Below are 21,002 nucleotides of genomic sequence, written 5' to 3' on the forward strand. Positions count from 1 at the left end.
GAAGACTGTCCGATGTTCGGTCGATGTCTGGCCGGTAATCGGTGCCACGCTGGTCAAAAAATGTTTCCCTCTGGAGTCACTCGCCGAAGGATCATCGGCGGGGGTATGCACGGCCTCAGTACGATGCCTGTTGCTGTGACAGATGTGTTGAGGATTACTTGACTGATGAGGACCAATGTTGGGGCATCGCTCACACCACCGATTACCACCGATTACCACCGATCTACGGCCACCGGTCGGGAAATCTGACTGAGGCATAATTGTCTGACCAAATATGTGGTAGATATCCATTAAAGTTACTGTTGAAAGCAGTCTGTTTGTCATATGACAAACTGCTGATGTCGCCAATCATAACATGAATTTATGCCACATGCAATTGTGTATAGATACTTTTAACATCCATCCATTTGTCCAAACTATAAAAAATAACATCAAACATCAAAAGACGACTGACATTTCACCGATTGAGATTTCAAATTGTCAATGGCTTACAGACCCAATTAGTAGGCATCCATTTTGACCTTTCAAACTTGATTCTATAAAATGACTGTTTCATATATATTGGCATTCTCATGTAACATTCCTTAAAGCTGCACTCTCACAGATTGACCGTTTTGACAACTTTTTTATTTTTTGTCTTGGAATGAGCCAATTTTTGCATAAATGTTTTGAAAACTATGTTATACAAGACTGCTTATTGAGGATCACATCGCAGTTTTCCATTTTTACGTTCGAAAATTGATGTTTAATGGCTAAAAGTGTTAATAATGCTTTACGATTAAATGGAATTTCGGCAGTTTCCCAAAGGATTGAGATCTGTTCTATTGTGAGTTTATAAGATTGATACATAAATCAGCTGATTCTGAGACAAAAACTAAAAAAAAGCAAAACTGTATATCTGCGAGAGTGCAGCTTTAAACCAGAGTTTTTGTGTCCGTTATAAGCTATCTTGCTTGCCGGAAATTAAACTTCAAAATTGCTATGCATCATAAGCTCAATTGATTGATCTTCCAATGGTTGATTTGAGTCCAATGTAAAAGGGAAACATGTGCATTCTCGATATTGCAGTGATTTCATGCATCGTATTACACATTTGCATATAGATTAACACTTATTATATCATTAGACATTGTTAATGCGTTGTGTCATCTGCATTTGTAGAATGAGTTTTTAGAATATTCATCAATTATTTCCGAAAGTGAATGCAGTCATGTAATCAAGTTTTGTCATGCTACAGTGTGAGTTATTATGTCTACACAATGAAGTTGCATACTTGTGTATAAATTATATTAACTGATAATAGTGTCAGATCACTTGCAAAACTTGATTGATGTAGTGGTTAAAAACCATCTTGGCACTACAATTTTTATCTATAAAATTATTCTCACTTAGACCATACCAATCCCGTCTTTGTTTGACTGATTTGAAATAAAAATAAGTTTTTTAACTTATAGCCTGAATGACCTTGCTGTTGTTGTCATCAGCAGCTCCATCAAGATGCAGAAACTTACAGGGGTTACGCACCCGATAGTTCAAAAATTGGTAATTAAAGTATTTCCTCAAAACAAGCCTAGAAATGTCAATGTGAGCTACATGTAGTTTAGGAGGCTGAAGATAAGTCACTTAACATGGTTGAAATAATCAACGCAAAAATCATGTTGCTCACAGTCTTACCTGTGCTTCCCCATTTAAAATAGCGCAAAACGGTTTCCCAGTTTAAATTATAGCTGAGTACAGATAAATATGCCGAAGTTATTTTTAAATTTACTGGGATTTATTGGTTAAGACAACCCTAAAAAGTTAAAAATTTGAAAAATGCGCAAAAACTTTGAAAGATGGATGTGTCGCTAGCGATGTGATACATTAGTAAGATTCAACATATTGTACATAATGATGTCAATTTAATGTGAGTAATTGACAATTTCTTTGTTTTCTTGCAATTGTATCATCTATCATGTGTCTAGCCCCTTTAAACCTTGACAATAACTGAACAATATTTTCAAAATATAATAAGTACACATGTTTCCAGAGACAATACGCACAATTTGTGCAGTAAGGGCCATAACTCTGTCTTTAATAATTGTGGAGTTATGCCCCCTGTTTTTGACTGAAAAAGCAACAACAAACAAACATGTGTATGCATTCATTCCATGGCGGTCTTATTTAGTTTATAGAAGTGAAACAAAACAATATATCAATTTGCAGTGGCCTTAGGCATATTATTGAATAAGTAATAAAAATGCCATTCTAGAGCTTAGTTTAGGGCAATTAATAGACAGTTTAATGCTTTAATGTACATTGATATTTAATGTGTGGTCATTATATTATAACGGAATTATTTTAACAAGATCTTTAAAATTGGTAAAAACATGCCATGGAATTTTTTTTTTTATTAATTTAAGGGAACAAGTTTAATTAATCTGGTTTCTTAATCCTTTAATGACTTAATTCAACAGTGTTAATATCCAGTCTCCACGAAACATGATATTTAGGTCAAGTGTGAATATGTATCACCTCAGGGGAAAAAAACTAGGTCATTAGGTCAGGTCAAGGAAAGTTTGTGTTCATTAAGTTAACAGTGTTTGTCTCATTTTCATGAAACTTGGTCAGAATTTTGTCAACATAATATTTAGGACCTCTAATATCTGATAAAGAACTAATAAGGTGATTAGGTCAATTCAAAAGAATTATTGCATGATACAAAAATTCTGACTTAAAATTTTATTAAGCCGATTTTAGGTCCTTGTAGTTTAATCCATGACAACCTGTAGATACATCATAATGAATTGTAGTATCCATAGTGAACTGTAAATATATAAACATTTAAATCAGTTTACACTGTAATTGCGCCTTGCAAATGCAGTAGACGTGGCTATTTGTGCATGGGCACTTATATTTATTTACTTGATCATGATGAGTCGTCTTCAGCACTTACCGGTAGTTAACGATTCTTCACAAATAAGAAAGTAAACATTTTAGAATCTAACACCCTTGACTGGTTAATGATTCTTCACAAATAAGAAAGTACTTAAACACTTTTAAAATCTAGCACCCCTGATTGGATGACATTGTAGTGACAACACTAAATGAGTGAGTTGCGTTTCATTGTACAGGTCAATACATCGATCGGTAAATTAGGTAATAAAATCGCAATACAAAAAAATGCCAGTTTCAAATATCACTAATTTGACAGCCCTGACCTGAGCTCTTTGCAAGATTTCTCTGCAAAGAAAAGAAGATTTATAAAAGAAAAATGAGGCAGAATATATAGGAAAAGACAGCTGATGCATATTGATTTTATAATCTTTCATCAGAACATTGCGACCTAGTGGCCCAGCTGTAGGCCTTTTACTGTTGCAACTTTTATTTAAATATTAATCATTTTAATGGCCTAGAGAGTTACATTGACTGGTTTATGTATAGATTTTTTCTTTGATCAATTACATATAAGTGCAATACTGAAAAATGAGAAAAATCAAATAAGCAATGGAACCAAGTATTTAATTAATTGTAGAAGAAAAAAACAAATACCGTATTTATACTATTAATCACATGGGCGTTCATAGGGGATGGGTGTTAAATTATCAGGGACAATTGCTTTTATCTGAGATGAAAATCGGACAACATTAAAATATATTTATATAGGACGTAAAGACAAAAAAAGTGAAGTAAGATCGTATATATAGCAGGAAATCAGGAAACTGGTTGTTTGAAAGGTACATTATTTTTCGAAAAACAAGGTTGGGGGCGTTTAAAGGAAGCAATGTTTTTTCACGATTTTGCCCCCATAACGGTCATTTTCAAGCCAAAAACTGATGGGTGGGCGATTATCAGAGGATGGGGGATTAATATTATAATTACCGTACATCATTAACCATATAAGCTGAAACCTTACGGAAACTGTTTGTGATAATAAGTCTAAAAACATTTCTATAATTTTCTTTAGTTGAGAAATCTAATTTAATGTATCAGATTAAGTCTATACAAAGCGTATTCTTATTTATAAAACCTGTGCAATGTTCAACATTAAGTTCAATATAATTTATTAAAGCTGCACACTGATTGTCCATTTGAACACTTTGTAATTTGTTTTGTCTCAGAATCGGCAGATTTTGGCATCAATGCCTCCAATTCAGTCATGTTAAACATAACTTGCATTATGGAACAGATCTCAGTTGTTTAGTTTAAAGCCGAATATTTTATTTTTCTTCAATTATAAGCAACACTTTTATCCATAAATCATGAATTTCTTATCTTTTGTAAGCAGTCTTATATCACTGGTTTCGAAACATTTACGCAAAAATTGCCTCATTCAAAGACAAAACTAAATAAGTTGTCAAAACGATAAATCTGTGAGAGTGCAGCTTTACACTGAGTATACAGAAACAATAAGTGTTATCCTGTACATAAGTTACTTTATTACTTTATTCGGCTTAAATAGGATCACTGTCAAAATCATGAGTTTAATTAACAGTAATTGTAAAGGACTTTATTTAAAAGAGGCCTCAATTACTAGGAAGTTCTTAAAGCTGCACCCTCACAGATTTACCATTTTTACAACTTTTTTATTTTTTGTCGTGGAAAGAGCAAATTTTTGCGTAAATAACTGCAATCAAATGATAAAAGATTGCTGACAAAAAATGACAGATGGCAGATTTTCATATTTCTGTTCGAAAATTAATGTTTTATTGCTTAAACCGTTACTAACGGTTGAAGAAAAATGCATAAAACATCAATTTATATAACTGGTTTCCATGGATTTTTGCAAAAAATGGCTCGTTCCAAGACAAAAAATGAAAAAGGTGTCAAAACGTTCAATCTGTGAGAGTGCAGCTTTAAGCATGATAAGCTGAAGAAGCTTATGTCATGGCAAGCCAAATATTTTACTTAATCTTGATGTTACTGAATAAAGATTAGTTATCGTAACTATGTATCGTTTATCGTAACTATTGTTTATCCTACTTATCATAATGTTTATTTCCTTATAAAGTCGAAAAATCTTAGAGAATGTAAATATTTCACAAATTATAATAAAACTAAAAATAGTGAGCTTAGCTTAATCCTGTCATAAGGTAACTTCAGATGTTTCGAGAAATTGGGGCCAGTTCTTATTTGTTAAGCTTTAGGCCACAACAAATTGATCATTTGTTCGTCGGATTTGCCGCACCTAAAATTCGAAAAACGAAAAAAAAATAAAAAAACTTTTTTTTTGCGCCCGCACTTACTATTTGGCCGCGCATATTATTTTTATTGTTTACTTCTGAATTTCCTCTATTTTCTGAAGTTATTTTACTAAGAATTTAATCCCTCAACGTCAACTTCGCCTTTTTTGAAGGTATTTCCATGCTTTACATTCTTCGCGAGCAAAATTTCCTCGTGTCGGGACAAAATCAGGTCCGGGTAACCGCAAAACAGCCGATATTTGTTGACAGTCTTTTTTGTCGGGAATATTTTACAGGACGCACCGTTGTTATTTATTTCCGGTATTAATTTTCGGGTCGGTGGAATTACCGAAAATCCGAAAATCCCCGTAAATACCGAAAATCCCTTCCATTCTCTGAGGTATATAGCGTTTTCTTTAATACGCCCGGATTTACTACTTTATTGTGTTCGAATGTTGTATGCCGTAATTGTTGGAGGTTGGAGATGGGTGGGGAAGCCTGGGGAGGGTGGGGGTGGGGGTCTTGGTGACTAAAACCCGGGACCCCCTTTCATTTTACATCGAGTGTGCGAGGTGGTTTGTACGCCGGGAGTAATTACTTATTATTAGTGTCATCGCTTGTATGCCATAGTTGGTTGTAGAGAGGGGAGGGGAGTCGGTGGAGGGGTGTTGGGGTGACTTAAACGTAATCAAAACCAACGAAGTATGATAACAAGATTTATTCATTCAGTTTCGTTTATGAAAATTGTACTGTATTGGATGACACCGCACAGCAAGACACTTAAATGTGTGATCTGATAAGACAGCAGACGGTAATAAAGATACACAGAAGTTGTGTACTTTACATGGGCTGGAGTTATTTTGTTATCGTAGATATTGATATTTAATGTTTTAACTTCAAACTAGTAATTCAATTGATATCACATTATATTTTTTTTATTGATTTTCTGATTTTTAATATGTCGTACATTGATTGTTTAATAGCTTTTGTATTGATATTGCTTGTAATTAGTTGCCAGTTTATATTGTTGAAAGCGCCTTTGAACGTGTATATAGAAATGGTGCTGTATAAGTTAATCGATAAATAATAATTAATTGTGTATTGTGAACAAGTTGTGTGTCGAGAAAGGTGAATAACTGGTATCAAGCGGGAGTTGATTATACAATTGTCCTTATGTGTATCATAACGAATTGTATGTGTCTCAACTGTTATGTGGAATCGCTTGGTATGTTTCATTGCACAATCTCGCGAAGAAAGAAATGCAAATTGTACAATTTCACTTAAATACCATCACTGCACCTAAATACGAATCATCAACATCATATTAACATTGGTCATGATAGGAAAGTGTTATTAATGAATAAAGGCATAATCTAATATTTTATATCGTAAAGCATACCGTTTAAATACTTACATGCAATACTCGTCTCAATATCGATATGGACATGTCATTGTGAGATATTGGTCCATGTCTGTTACCTATCAGTAATAACACCCCGCTGTGACAGATTCTTATCGTGCGGTCAGTACCTGGAACCATGCTGTCACTGATGACTATAATACGATGTGTATTGAACCCCAATCAATGGCGTTCTGGTTCAAAACGGAATGCTCCTGTGAACCAGAAATTAAATCTTGTATTTACACGGAGGTAACAAGTAAGAGTACGCGGTGTATGAAAGAAACATCGGAAGTCTGAATATTTATTTCTTAGTGTAATGCAGTTCAAGAGTACGTTGCACGTCAGTGTTTACGATATTAAAGAAATTTAATATAATACACCACTGAGGGCCAAATGACATAATAAGGACAGGCCATTTACCCATCGAAGGTGTATATGGACCGAGGCGTAAGCCGAGGTCTGTTCACCTTCGGGGGCTGAGTAGGCGGTTATTATAATGCCATATGTCCCGAAGTGGTATATTATATGAAAGAGGATGATCTTAAGCTAAGTGATATTGCTAATTTTCGACCATATGAGAGCGTTCAGTTATGGCAGGATGAATGTGGACTTGAATTGGACCAAAGATTTGTATTATATATTTTTATGCCCCCTTTTGAAAAAAGTGGGGTATATTGTTTTGCACATGTCGGTCGGTCGGTCGGTCGGTCTGTCGGTCGGTCGGTAGGAATACCAAATGGTTTCCGATCAATAACTTGAGAACGCTTTGACCGAGGGACCTCATACTTGGTATGTGTATTGGTCATCACCAGCAGATGAACCCTATTGATTTTGAGGTCAGTGGGTCAAAGGTCAAGGTCAGTGTGACCTTTACATGAAAAACGGTTTCCGATCAATAACTTGAGAACGCTTTGACCCAGGAACCTCATACTTGGTATGTGTATTGGTCATGACCAGCAGATGAACCCTATTGATTTTGAGGTCAGTGGGTCAAAGGTCAAGGTCAGTGTGACCTTAACATGAAAAACGGTTTCCGATCAATAACTTGAGAACGCTTTGACCCAGGGACCTCATACTAGGTAGGCTTATTGGTCATGACCAGCAGATGAACCCTATTGATTTTGAGGTCAGTGGGTCAAAGGTCAAGGTCAGTGTGACTGTAAGCTGAAAAAAGGTTTTCTGATTGTCCATATTTTATTTTCTTATATAGTAGACAGTAGAAATTTATATGTCACTAAATGCATGAGTTGAAGTATCAGTTTTCAGTGAACATCTAGTTTAATTATGCCCCCCTTCGAAGCAGAGGGGTTATATAATTGCTTTGCACATGTCGGTCGGTCTGTTGGAAGACCAAAGCTTGTCCGAGTGATAACTCAACAATTCCCGGACCTATGGTCATCAAACTTGACATGAAGATTAGGTATGACCAGTAGATGACCTGCCTCATATGCATCCAATGACAAATCAGCTGTCATTTCAGTCCATGCATATTTCATTCAATTGTCCAAATATTTCTGGCAACTTGGCGCTCAGGGGGCATAATGTTTGACAAACATCTCTTGTTTTTTTCTGATTTAGATGAAAAACAGATTGTTCATTCACCGTGCCATATCCAGGCCACACCACGAGGAGGCGCTCTCGTCATGGCCCATCCCCCACCCCCACCCAAAACCTACCCTCATTTAGTTGAAGAAGTTTCAACACATTCCTAATTTGTTACGTACTACAGCTTCATAGAACATTGAAATGCAACAGCATCTTCAAAAAATCATAAAGAAATTGGTCTAATTGAAAATAACCTCCCTCCCTTATGGACTTTCATTTCGTATTATTTTAAGACGGACTGCTTATGCAATGTTAAAAATATTCATCAATTAATCCCGAAAGAAATCGATACTTATTTTGAAATAATCATCCTATTCTGCGAAAACAGTTAGGTTGCCGAAACATTCACGGGAATGACCGTAAAGTGATATGTTCGAATTAAAGGTAATTAACAACCGTCTTGCCACTATGACAGTACTCGTGAACTGTACCTTGTTTGTTATATAGACCTATCTAGCTCACAAACATTTTTCTATAAACCTTAATATCCCCTTTTAGAACTATTCACATAAAGGCACACCAGCATTTAAATGGGTTAGTAATCATACAGAAATGCAATGTTTTAAGTCCACGTAAGAGAGCTATGTAATGGCTCTCTTCAGCAGCAATGTAGCACTAACGCGCAAGGGTTGTGGCAAATGTAAAGCATGTATAATAATAGAAGTTAAATACACATATGATAGCCTGAACATTCAGTGTATAAAACAAAAGAAATAAAACATATGTACAAGATGTAAAACTGAGTTGACAAAACAGTTGTATAATGACTGTCAATTATCAATCAAAGCATACAAAGAACCCATGGCTAGAAAGATAGGTATAATGGTGTGACATTGTTGGCAGTACTGTTGAATGTCACGTCAATGCATATGTCTCAGCTTTCCCTAAAGGGGGACATAAACTGAAAACATAAGCACCCTTTTTTCATTTTTTAAGTACAGTTGTTACTTCATGCGTACCTCAAAGACTCGAAAGCAAAACGCGAGGAAAATATGCCTGTAACATGTCATGTTGTCGAGCAAGTTCGAACTCTTCATGAACTTTTCCTGAACTATTTTTATTTATTTGTTGTTGATGCGATATAGAGAAATATTTTATCATAAAGCGATGATTATGGAATAATCCATCCCAGTAAATGTAGTCGACATCAGCTAACCGTATTTATTGCTGGCGTTTACAAAAGGAGTAATTGCATTTGCGACGTGAGTTGCGCTGAGAGATATGCCACCTCAGTGAGACTGAAGTTTCCCTACAATGGGATTCACGGCGGGTCTCTGCAGCAACAAACTCACGCGCTTAAAAGGGTCTCACTGATTGTCTAGCTCTGACATAAATGGTACACCCCAAAATTGAATTTACCATGTATATCGTTTGACATAAAAGTGCATGTTGACATCAGCTAGCCGCTATTATTGCTTATTATTGGCGCATGGTTTTCGACGACGACAAAAGGGTAACGCAATTTGGAAAAAGGAGTAGTTGCACTTGCGACGCGAGTTGCGCTGAGAGATATGCCACCTCAGTGCGACTGAAGTTTCCCTACAATGGGATTCACGGCGGGTCTCTGCAGCAACAAACTCACGCTTAAATGGGTTTCACTGATTGTCTAGCTCTGACATAAATGGTACACCCCAAAATTGAATGTACCATGTATATCGTTTGACATAAAAGTGCATGTTGACATCAGCTAGCCGCTATTATTGCTTATTATTGGCGCATGGTTTTCGACGACGACAAAAGGTTAACGCAATTTGGAAAAAGGAGTAGTTGCACTTGCGACGTGAGTTGCGCTGAGAGATATGCCACCTCAGTGCGACTGAAGTTTCCCTACAATGGGATTCACGGCGGGTCTCTGCAGCAACAAACTCACGCGCAAGCACTTCAAAAGGTATGACATGTTTTCCAGAGTAGACATAGCAGGGCACGAGCAAAAATGATACAAAATGTTACATAATTCAAAAACACATTATATGAACAAAAAGACATACAATAAAACACATAACATCTAAAATGACAATGTCTTTTTTTGTTCCGGACAATGGGGCACAGTAAATCCACAACAAACAATTGAATGCGCCTATGCATGAATTTGATGTTACTCCATATAATGGGAAATTTTCGTTTGGTAATTTTCCTGCAATGTTTATTATGCTGAACACATGAACAGATACAAATTAACATTATTGACGAATGAAACGAGCACAATTACATGTACCGGCACACTGCCGACCTAATTCTATAAAACAACTTTTTCAGTCCCTTCTCATTTAAATGTACTTTATCCCGCATGAACTCGGCTGGAAAACGTATGTGGGAAAGCCGCAAAACTTCAACGAGCTCTCTCTTCCCCAGCAACTGGTTAATTCGTGCGCGCTGGCTTGCAAAAGACCTGTACCCCAACCCGTCCCGGAATGCTCCACGCTCCCCAATCTCCAACACCAGGATGGTAGATACACCACTGTCAAGGAAGTCCTGGGCAATGTCAAGTACGGCCGCCACTATGTCCTTCGTTACGGATGCAGTTGTGATATCATTGCCGCCCAAACTCACTACCACCAAGTCCGCCCCGTACATCTTCACCTGTTTCAAAAGTCCTGGTTTGGGTTTGGAAGCTTTCATCCCGCCCGCACCAAAGAAACGCACCTCCATGGGCACCTAAAATATAGTACATTTAATATTGTAAATGGCTTCACAGTCGTTGCCTTTGTAATATTCTTTTCAATTATCACCTCATTGCAACATTGTTTTAATAATTGTCATCCGTATATATTTAATTGAAGTAAAACATAATATATACAAAACAGAATATATATGCGGCCTTTCAATTATAGAATTACTACACAATTTATGACTGTAACATTTCACAGTGTGCAAAGTGCTTAAACATCACATATGAATACATAATATATCATTGTACATTCAGACCTAATATTTAGTACGCTTAATTAGATTGAGTCATTAAATCGTGACAGGAATTACGGACACTACGGACCACGGACATTACGGACCAGACATTACGGACCAGATTTAGGGACACTACGGACCATCTTCAGAAACTTACGGACCATGATTTAAACATAGATTTTTTTTAATTATTCACTCATTAGTTTTTAATTTGTTAATAAATACTTGAATATGAGTGCTCCGCATGACGTTATATCTTCCATATAACTGTGAAAAATCCCGTGAAATTCGAATACATCAATGGTTCAATATAAAATCTTGTGAAATTCCAAAAGGTGTATAAGACCTATGTATTTATAACAACTATGTTAAAATGATGTTTTAAACACAAGCTATTGGTTAATCAGTTTTAATCATTCCTGGAACTGAAATTTGTCGAAATTTGAAATCTATGTTAGTTATATGTTTACCAAGTTCATCATCCAATCTTGTAAGAAAACTGTTATACCTGTACCACAGCGTAGATGTTGCCAACGTTCACAACGTGTGAAAACGTGTGTTGCAATTCTTGCAAACTGATGTTTAAAACTGGCAATTTCTGGGGATTTTTCAGTTACATTAAAGATAATTGTCATACTGAGCACTCACATTCAAGTTTGTAATAACAAATTTAAGAACAATGAGTGAATAAATTAAAAAAAATGTTTAAAAACATTATAAATCATGGTCCGTAAGTTTCTGAAGATGGTCCGTAATGTCCCTAAATCTGGTCCGTAGTGTCCCTAAATCTGGTCCGTACTGTCTGGTCCGTAATGTCCATGGTCCGTAGTGTCCGTGACCCTAGACTTTTTGTAAACAGCTACACTCTCACAGATTGACCATCCTAAAACTTTTTAGTACGAGTATATTGGCATGTCGTTATATGACAACTAGAAACGAACACGTATAAATCGCCGATGTAAGCTAACTAAATAGGAAGTTAGGTTTTACTGTACATAGTGAGTAAACATGAAAAAACAACGCACATTGAGGTCCTCATTGCAGAATGCGCCTAGTGGCCAGACGTGACTGTCCCCGAAAATTGCAACTTTCTTCATTTTTAATAACAAGAGTGAACACAACATACATGCAATATATTTGAACACACCTTTATATATACTGACAATCTGGCGATTGTGCTCAAGCCATGCCAAGGTGTTAATTCTGCTACAAACACTCATTACACGGTTCTAACTTTGATATATCAACAAGCGCTTTCATTAGGTACTGCGATTTCACACCTTTTTACCAAACACGTGAAATTTAACATATCACGTTCTCAAGGTGTTCCGACTTTAATTAGCCAATTTTAAAATCCATATTCGCTTTCTTTAAAAGCAAATGCTTACAACGCTTTTCCTAAAATGTATTCACTAAATCTATATTGTACTATTATTATACCAAGAACAATACGAATATAATTGATAAAACATACATATATATATATATATATAAATAGAAACACTGACGTACAATGTACTCTTGAACTGCATTGCATTAAGAAATAAATATTCCGACTTCAGATGTTTCTCTCATACACCGCGTACTCTTACTTGTTACCTTCGTGTAAATAGAACAGAACATATATTTTATTAAGACTTGTACAACGTACATCATCTTCTTAACCACAAATGAATAATAAATAAACAAACACATGGTATGACATAGGTTATACATAATATGAAATAGAATCATAAATACATTCAAAAAAATATTCACATCAGGTGAGGATGAACAAAACTATTATAATTATAAGTCAATATTTAAAGTTGATCTTCAAATACTCCTTTGTGTAAATACAAGATTTAATTTCTGGTTCACAGGAGCATCCCGTTTTGAACCTGACCGCCATTGGGGTTCAATACACATCGTATTATAGTCATCAGTGACAGCATGGTTCCAAGTACTGACCGCACGATAAGAATCTGTCACAGCGGGGTGTCATTACTGATAGGTATCAGACATGGACCAATATCTCACAATGACATGTCCATATCGATATTGAGACGAATATTTCATGTATGAATTTAAATAGTATGCTTTATGATATTAAATCTTATATTAAGCCTTTATTCATTAAATACACTTTCCTATCATTGTCATGACAAATGTTAAAATATGTTGATGATTCTTATTTAGGTACAGTGATGGTATTTATGTGAAATTGTACAATTTGCATTTCTTTCTTCGCGATATTGTGCAATGAAACATACCAAGCGATTCCACATAACAGTTGAGACACATACAAATCGTTATGATACACATAAGAACAATTGTATAAATTAGGCACACAATTGTTAGATATTCTTTTTCTTATGTACAAGTGATTCAAAGGTAATATTTCTACTATTGATACAACCTTATTCATTGTGATTTGACTATAATGTTTTCTGGCTTCATGTGAATGACCGTTCGATACTCGTATTGGGTATCATATGAATTGTATTTAGAAATTATAGCAATCAAACACAATAAAATGTGATATTGAACTAGTCGTTAAAACATTAACATATATGAAATTAAAAGGACTTCCCGGGATTTAGCCATCCCCCTCGTCCGACTTCCACACACCCCTCCACCCGCCATCAACTTTGGCATACAGGACGACCAAAATGAAGTATTAAATATCGGCGTACACACCCTCGCATACTTTTTTGTATACGGTAAGGTACGACCCTACCCTCCCTTACCTCTACAATTTGAAATGAGATATGTGAAAGTAGTATTTGAGACTTCTTCGTAGCCACCACCCCCTCCTCCGACTCCCCCACCACTCTCCAACCAACCTCAACCACGACATACAACCCACTTAAACACAATACAGTTTTAAACCATACTGCATACTCTTGTGTATGTACTTAGATATATGAATGGGGTTCCCGGGGTTTAATCACTCCCTGCCCCACCCCAACTACTCCGACTCCCCCACCCCTCTCCAACCACCAAGATATACAGCATACAACCCACTAAAACACAATGCAGTTTTGAAGGAACGGCGTAAGAACCTCCTCGTATACTCTTCTTTTGTACGAACTTTTGAAAATGAAAGGGGGTCCCAGGTTTTAGTCACCACGACCCCCACCCCCACCCTCCCAGGCTTATTAAAGAAAACGCTATATACCTCAGAGAATGGAAGGGGATTTCGGTATTTACGGGGATTTTCGGATTTTCGGTAATTCCACCAACCGTTAATTTTCGGGTTACTTTCAGTTTTCGTAATGTAAAATACACGTTTTAAATGAAAATCAGTGTCAAAGTCAATGGATTACAGTCTTCAGTAAACAACAACAGTTTCACAGCGTCGAAGTCAATAATTATCTATGTGTGTTTTAAGTAATTCATTGTTTTGTACTCAAAATTTTGTGTTAAATAATAACTAAATCGGATTTTGAGTGCAAAACTTATATTAAAATACACGGACACACGACTTAACACAATTGAACATGTTTTGGTGAGTTATTTTTTAAATTTTCTAAAATGCATTTCTCAGTTTTCATATAATCATAATCGTTATAAACAGATAAAAATAGTAGGACTTGTAAATGTTTTAGAAACAGCCTGTACATTGAATTTATGAACCAGTCAATCCACGCCCCCTTCCACCCCCCACCCCCCACCCCCCCCCCCCCACCCCCCGGTCCTGGGGTATACCAGGGATAGTCGGGGAAATGGGCCAAGTTTTTACCTTCCAGGTGGCCCCACAGTGCTGGGTGAATGCAGTGGATATACCCGGGGTTGGCTGGACTGAAAATCAAAGTCCCCGCTATTCCCCGGACCTTGGGGCGTGGTTACAATTGACTAGTGCATTACATACACATGGACAGTATAAAAAAACATCAGTAAAATCAGAAAATAAAACCTTTTATAAGTAAAATGACTGTTTTAATTTTCTCAATTCTTCGTTTTTATCCACTTGTTTTCTTTGATCCATTTGTATAAAATGGCCTGTAATTAAAGTGGCCTGTTTCTTATGGGCATTGGTTTATACTATTTTTTTTAGCTCGATTGTGACGAAAGCTGATAGCGTATAGAATCACTCTAGAGTCCGTTTCCTGGGCAGAAACCAGTACTGTGTCATTTTTTTGAGAAGCTATGAGAAAGTACCCCTGGTGGGGATCGAACCCACAACCTCTTAGGTGAGAGGCGGACACCTATACCACTAGACCACTCTCACCCTCTTATGGGCATTGAAGCTATGGAGGCCGACATGATATTCTTTTTCAAGGCACGGACCTATAAACCATAGGTTCGGGGTAAAGGCGGGTTCTTTAAAGGGAAATATCTTTATTCCACCACCTGCTCTAATATAATGACTGGTGCCACATTTGCAGATTTGTTTGATACTGCTTCATTTATGTTGTCCCGCAATTTAATCCACAGTGTCTTTTTTAGATATGTTCTCTGTGTTATTTACATTTTCAATCTTCTGAAATGTCAAAGTCACTAGTAGTTGACACCAATTTAATCATGTGCTTCAAGAGGTTCAAATTTAGACCTGACCCAATATTTAGAAATGCTCAAATCATGAATAACTCTTACAAGTCTAAAATGTTTTTTTTGTAATAGTAAGTTACGGAATGAATACAATAGTTTTCTTTTTGGTCTTCGAATAATTGTATGTTACTATGAGGAATGTTGTCTTTACAATAATCCACGTTTAAATTGAAGTTAATAGTAAAGCACTGGACCTTATTGCCATTTGTTAAATATCGAGAGAGATTTGCATGTCACTGTGATACAATCAAAACCTTTTCATTAATAACTGAACATATGTTTGCAATTAAAAAGCATTTCTTGACATAATTGTATGATAAATTTGGTAACAAATATACTTTTTAATTTTTTTTTATTTTTCGCCTTGCGCTCGCCTCTGATTTGCCTTAAATTAAAAAAAAAAGTGTTTTTTTTTTTTTTTTCGCTCGCTCGCTCCTACTTTTTTTGGGCAAAATCCGTAGAACAAATGATCAATTTGTTGTGGCCTTAACACATATACAGTATTGTTATCCCATAGCCATACAGTTACTTTATTTGCTAGAATATAATCATTGGTCTAATAGACGCCACAGGATTCAAGATAAAATGCCAAAGAATTTATTTGTCAATTTTATATAATTTGCATATTCCTTGAGGGTTTTAAGATCAGTTTTCGTTTGATTAGGTAGGAATATAGCAAATTTTACAGCATAAGGAAATCTGATGAACAAAAAAATATCGATCATCTGACTAAGTTCTTGCTTGTTTTTTACTTGGCTCTAAGAACTTAGTGACTGGCTGATAATCGGGTATAGTTGATTCATTGTCGCTAAAGTCTGGAGGTCGACAATAGGCAACAGTGTTTTGCTGTTATCAATTAATCAAAGAATGGGTGCCGTGTACTCTATAGGGCCAAATCCGCATTGTGTACTTGATTTTCTAATTCCTCTCATATATATCATTTGCCTTAAGTGAAACGAGGTTATAGTTAACCTATTATAGGTTAACTATTACCTAACTGTCAAGGGTCTAGACACTGGGATGATGCAATTGCAAGAAAAATGAAAATTGTCACAAACATATATAAAATTCATATCATTGAGTACAGTGCATTGAATCTTACTTATGATGTATCACATCGCTTACGACACATGTATCTTTGGTAGTATTTGCATATTTTTCCAATTTGAATTTTGCTGGGTCTGTCTTATATTGGAAACCACCTAAATCTTAAATCAGTTAAAGATAGCATCGGAATATGATTCTGTAGTAATCACCATATTACTGTGACTTTTAAATGCTAAATTTTTTATACACACTATAAACTGGGAAACCATTATGCGCCAATTTTGAACGGGTTAATTCAGCTTAGACAGCGACAAAATATTCCTTTTATCATGTTAATTGATGTATTAGCGGCCTCATTCTAGCGCCTATTGACAATCCTAAGGTTTGTCTTGTGGAAATAATGTATATGCCAATTTTTGGGACCATATGGTGTATAGCCACTTTAAGGCATGCTGGGAGATATATTTTTTTTCATTATACCTTGTGACTTTCAGCCTTTATAAAATAACCTACAGTCATCAATAACTATTCCGTAATGTCTTGTGTGATAATTTTTATATTCACTGCGTTAGGAAGTGAATAGAGTGTAGACCATGTTTCTGAAGTGCATTTCTCGGGTTATTATACTACCCACCCATGCAGTCTAAAAATAGTTACTAAAGCGCCTACAACAAGGCACTTCTAAAATATGGTAACTTGACACTAGGCATTTCACAAAGGTAACATGTGTAAACAATATTTGTTCCGTATAATAAAATTAATATCAGATCCTATGGCTGACACCTTGGTTGAAATTAATCTTCTCTGGTTAACATTATATGCTATCACCCTCTTCTGATGTTTATGTAATATTTTACCCGTAGATTGAAATATGGTAAATGTACTTTTATTAAAACAGAGAAATGAAACATGATATGACTAGGGCCTAAAAAAAACACATTTGGTTCAGGTAAAAAAAATATTTTTTTTTTTTTTTTTTTTTTTTTAATTGCTTTTCAATATATAGTTTAAAACCTTAAATGCTTATAAAGAAGATAACTTTAACACCATTTCGCTATGATATAAAATAACATTCTTATATAAACCTAATCAAAAAAAAAAAAGGCTACCTACCCTACCTATTTTTGAAAAGGATGTTACCCTAACCAAACAATTTTTTTTAGGCCTAACTATATATACAATGTATATCACATTTTGTTATGGCTGTACTTTTCTCTATTCTTGACCATTTTTCCAGCATTCTTTTTTGTTAAACCATGGCAACCAGTTGCTGTAAATATGTCTAGATGTTAGGAGTATATTGCTTGCAGCTTAGATATTTTGTTGAAGGACAAGTGTCAATCGCACATTCCGATATATAAAGGGAGAGTAGGCAATATGATTTATAAAGGGAGGTAAGTTTAACTATGCTTATCTTCAGTAGTACTAAGAATGCAAGTTAGGCAAAAAAAGTCCTTATTTCCACTAACATTTCCTCCCAAAATAGGTTAGGTAAGTATATGTTATAACTTTTTTTTCGAACTGACCTTTATAAGGGTATATCCTAAGATTATTTAAAGAGGTCATATTTTAACATGTTCACTCAATTAAATGTACATTTTTTAGGAAACTACAAAAAAAAACCACACTACAGCAAAATAGAGTCTAGGGTCAGGAGAAAAAATAGGGTCAGTCGGGTTAGCTTATTAGGGCAAAGAGAAGCCCAGGCCCATGATAACCAAGGCCTCAAGTTCATCTAGACTTAGGATCAGAAAAGTAATTATAATAATCATAATATAATCATTCTTATTCTATTCCATTTACAACCTTTCAGACAGTAATGTAATTAAGAACAGTCGGCCATCAATAGTCTGCTAGAAAGAAAATGACAATGAAAATAAAGATTTGCAGTTTGGGATCTTAATTCAGAACTGCAACTTGAGACTGTTATGGAAACATATTGTGCCGAGCATTGTAAACAGCTGAGTTTGTTTCAATTACTGGACTTTTGAGCCCCCTTAATCACATTTTTGCTTTATTTATTACAGTCAGCGTGCAGTGAGGTAATGGCAATCCGTGCTGCGCGATGTTACGACCTTGCATCTAGGACAATCGTTCTGGCCAATGGAACGCCATGCTCCGTGGAAAACATGATGGCGGCAGGGGGCAGCGAGGCATACTGGAAACTTGTGTTTCAGTTTTGTCATGCCCTAGCAGATAGTCAAACAGACAATACGGAATACGCCCTCTTCACAGCCATCTGCATTTTCTCAGGTTTGTGTCTAAATAAAATCAGCCGACTTAACTTTGTATAGAGTTTTTATAGGCTTTATTTAATTTAAACTTTATATATTTTACAGTGATTGTAAAGAAAGTCATATTAACTTGTACTTAGTCACTCTCATTGGCATGATGTTTGCGCTCGAGTATGGTTAAAAACGATGGCGCTAACCATTGGCTAACTTATACTGGGCAGTTGCCTAATTCCGGATCAATTTTGAATTTTTTCTTAAAATATTGTCTTAATTACTGAACATAAGTGCATAAAATTTTAATAGAAAAATGTTGGGTACTATATCAACACAAATGGAAAAAGAATAAAAGTAAAAACAATTAATTATAATATAATATTCAGTAAGAAATAAGGACATAAACGACGTCCAAAAACCTGCATTCAGTGCCTAAATATTCGGATTTTTTCAAAGAACAAAGTAAACATTATCAAGTCAATACAAATATTTAAATGCTACTTAAATGAACATCATGTATTAAATGTCTAACCTGTATATAAATTTTATACTCCTGAAGTATTTGTATGTGTATTTTTGGCGTATCCGAACTACTAATTTGTCCGAATTTGCATAATTTTGAAAGTACAAATCTGCTTCATTTTTGCTTCATTTTCATATCAAATGCTGCACAACACAAAACAATGACTTGGTCAATTTATTTACTTTATATGTAATTGGCATTGTATTTCGTGATTGACGATAAGTCATAAACATCGTATAGTAGGTCTAGTGTTTAATGATAACCCTGTCGAACCTCAATATAAAAGAATAGCTGCACTTTTGTGTTGTTTCTGCTGCTATGGAGGTCAGTTGCGTAGACTGTGATCATTATATATTGATCACGGTCACCGAAACGATTTTTAAACGATTTTCGAATATTCAGGCAAATCCGGAATTAGGCAACTGCCCAGTAGGCTATATTATTGTTCACTGTTATGTTTCTGGTAGGTTTCTAAGTATGAATCAGTCTTGATACTGCTGATTTAGCTATTTCAAGCTGATGAAGCATTGAAAGCTCCCTAAATCCATGCATTGAATTTCAAACAAGTGCCACATCTTCAGCCTGTAGTTTGATCTCACTCAAGGAAATTGACTGCCACCGTCTGCAATTTGCTGTATAATTTTATATATTGCATTGTGAAACTTAAGCTACTGATGAGGTCATAGCTTTGAACAACACTCCCATGAATAGTATGATGACAAACAAAACTCTTTGAAGTGTTAAAACTGAGTCTTTGAAGAAGCTGTTTATGGGGTGGTACAAATTGAGTGTTAAATGGCATTGAATCCTGCTTTTGCATATTGAAGAGCACATTTCTCTAATAACCACAATATGACCCATTTAGTAGTGTTGGGAATCGGTTGCAATTTTACTATCGATGATCGGTTCCACTCAAGTAACCGATTATCGATAGTACAATCGGTTTTTAAAATACTAGATAGTACCTGAGTTGTAGTTTTATTCAGGTACAGTATTAAAATCTTAATTATTATATGCATATATACCTTATGTCTATGATTGAAGTTATTAAGTGTTGTTGTATAAAAAAAAGTTTATTTCCTTGCTCATTGTGGCTTTCATCAGCCATATTGTTAAAGATAACATCTGAACACTTACAAATTGTTATATTTTTTTTTCGATAATCAATTATAACTAAATACTATCGATTGTCGCCGATTTCAGGCCCAGCCAATCGATTTTCGATTATAATCGATCATCGGAACATCACTACCATTTAGGACTTTTTTTAACATTTGGATAACCATTTTGTTCCCTAAATGCCACAAGTCAACTGATTCATACCAATGTAAAATATATTCTTCAACAGTACTGTAAATCCACAATTCTTAACACTTCACTGTTTAATAAAAATACAAAAGTTAAACATTAATTATTTTAAGCCAATATCTTTCTTTTATTACTCGTAAGAGTTTAATGAAACACAAATACATGTAATTAGTCTAATTCAGATCGACTTCTGTCAACAAAGCATCGCCATTTTGAACCATCTAGCAGCTAGGTGCTCGTTATCTTTCCGCTTTTTATACTTAGCGCTGGGATCTGTCATTCTTGGGTAG

The 21,002-nt window shown here is 35.4% G+C and overlaps 1 protein-coding gene across 4 annotated transcripts in view; it reads left to right on the forward strand.

The window, feature by feature from the left end:
- The window catches only part of LOC128233846 (ecdysone receptor-like), a 72,199-nt gene that overhangs the window by 41,139 nt on the left and 10,058 nt on the right, over positions 1 to 21,002 (forward strand). For all 4 annotated transcript variants that reach the window (XM_052947714.1, XM_052947732.1, XM_052947724.1 and 1 more), the window contains exon 6: positions 18,681 to 18,906. In XM_052947714.1, coding sequence (XP_052803674.1) covers positions 18,681 to 18,906 — 226 coding nt within the window. The remainder of the gene's footprint in view (positions 1 to 18,680; positions 18,907 to 21,002) is intronic.

The sequence above is a fragment of the Mya arenaria genome, chromosome 1, assembly GCF_026914265.1.
Source record: "Mya arenaria isolate MELC-2E11 chromosome 1, ASM2691426v1".
In the NCBI taxonomy this organism is placed as follows: domain Eukaryota; kingdom Metazoa; phylum Mollusca; class Bivalvia; order Myida; family Myidae; genus Mya; species Mya arenaria.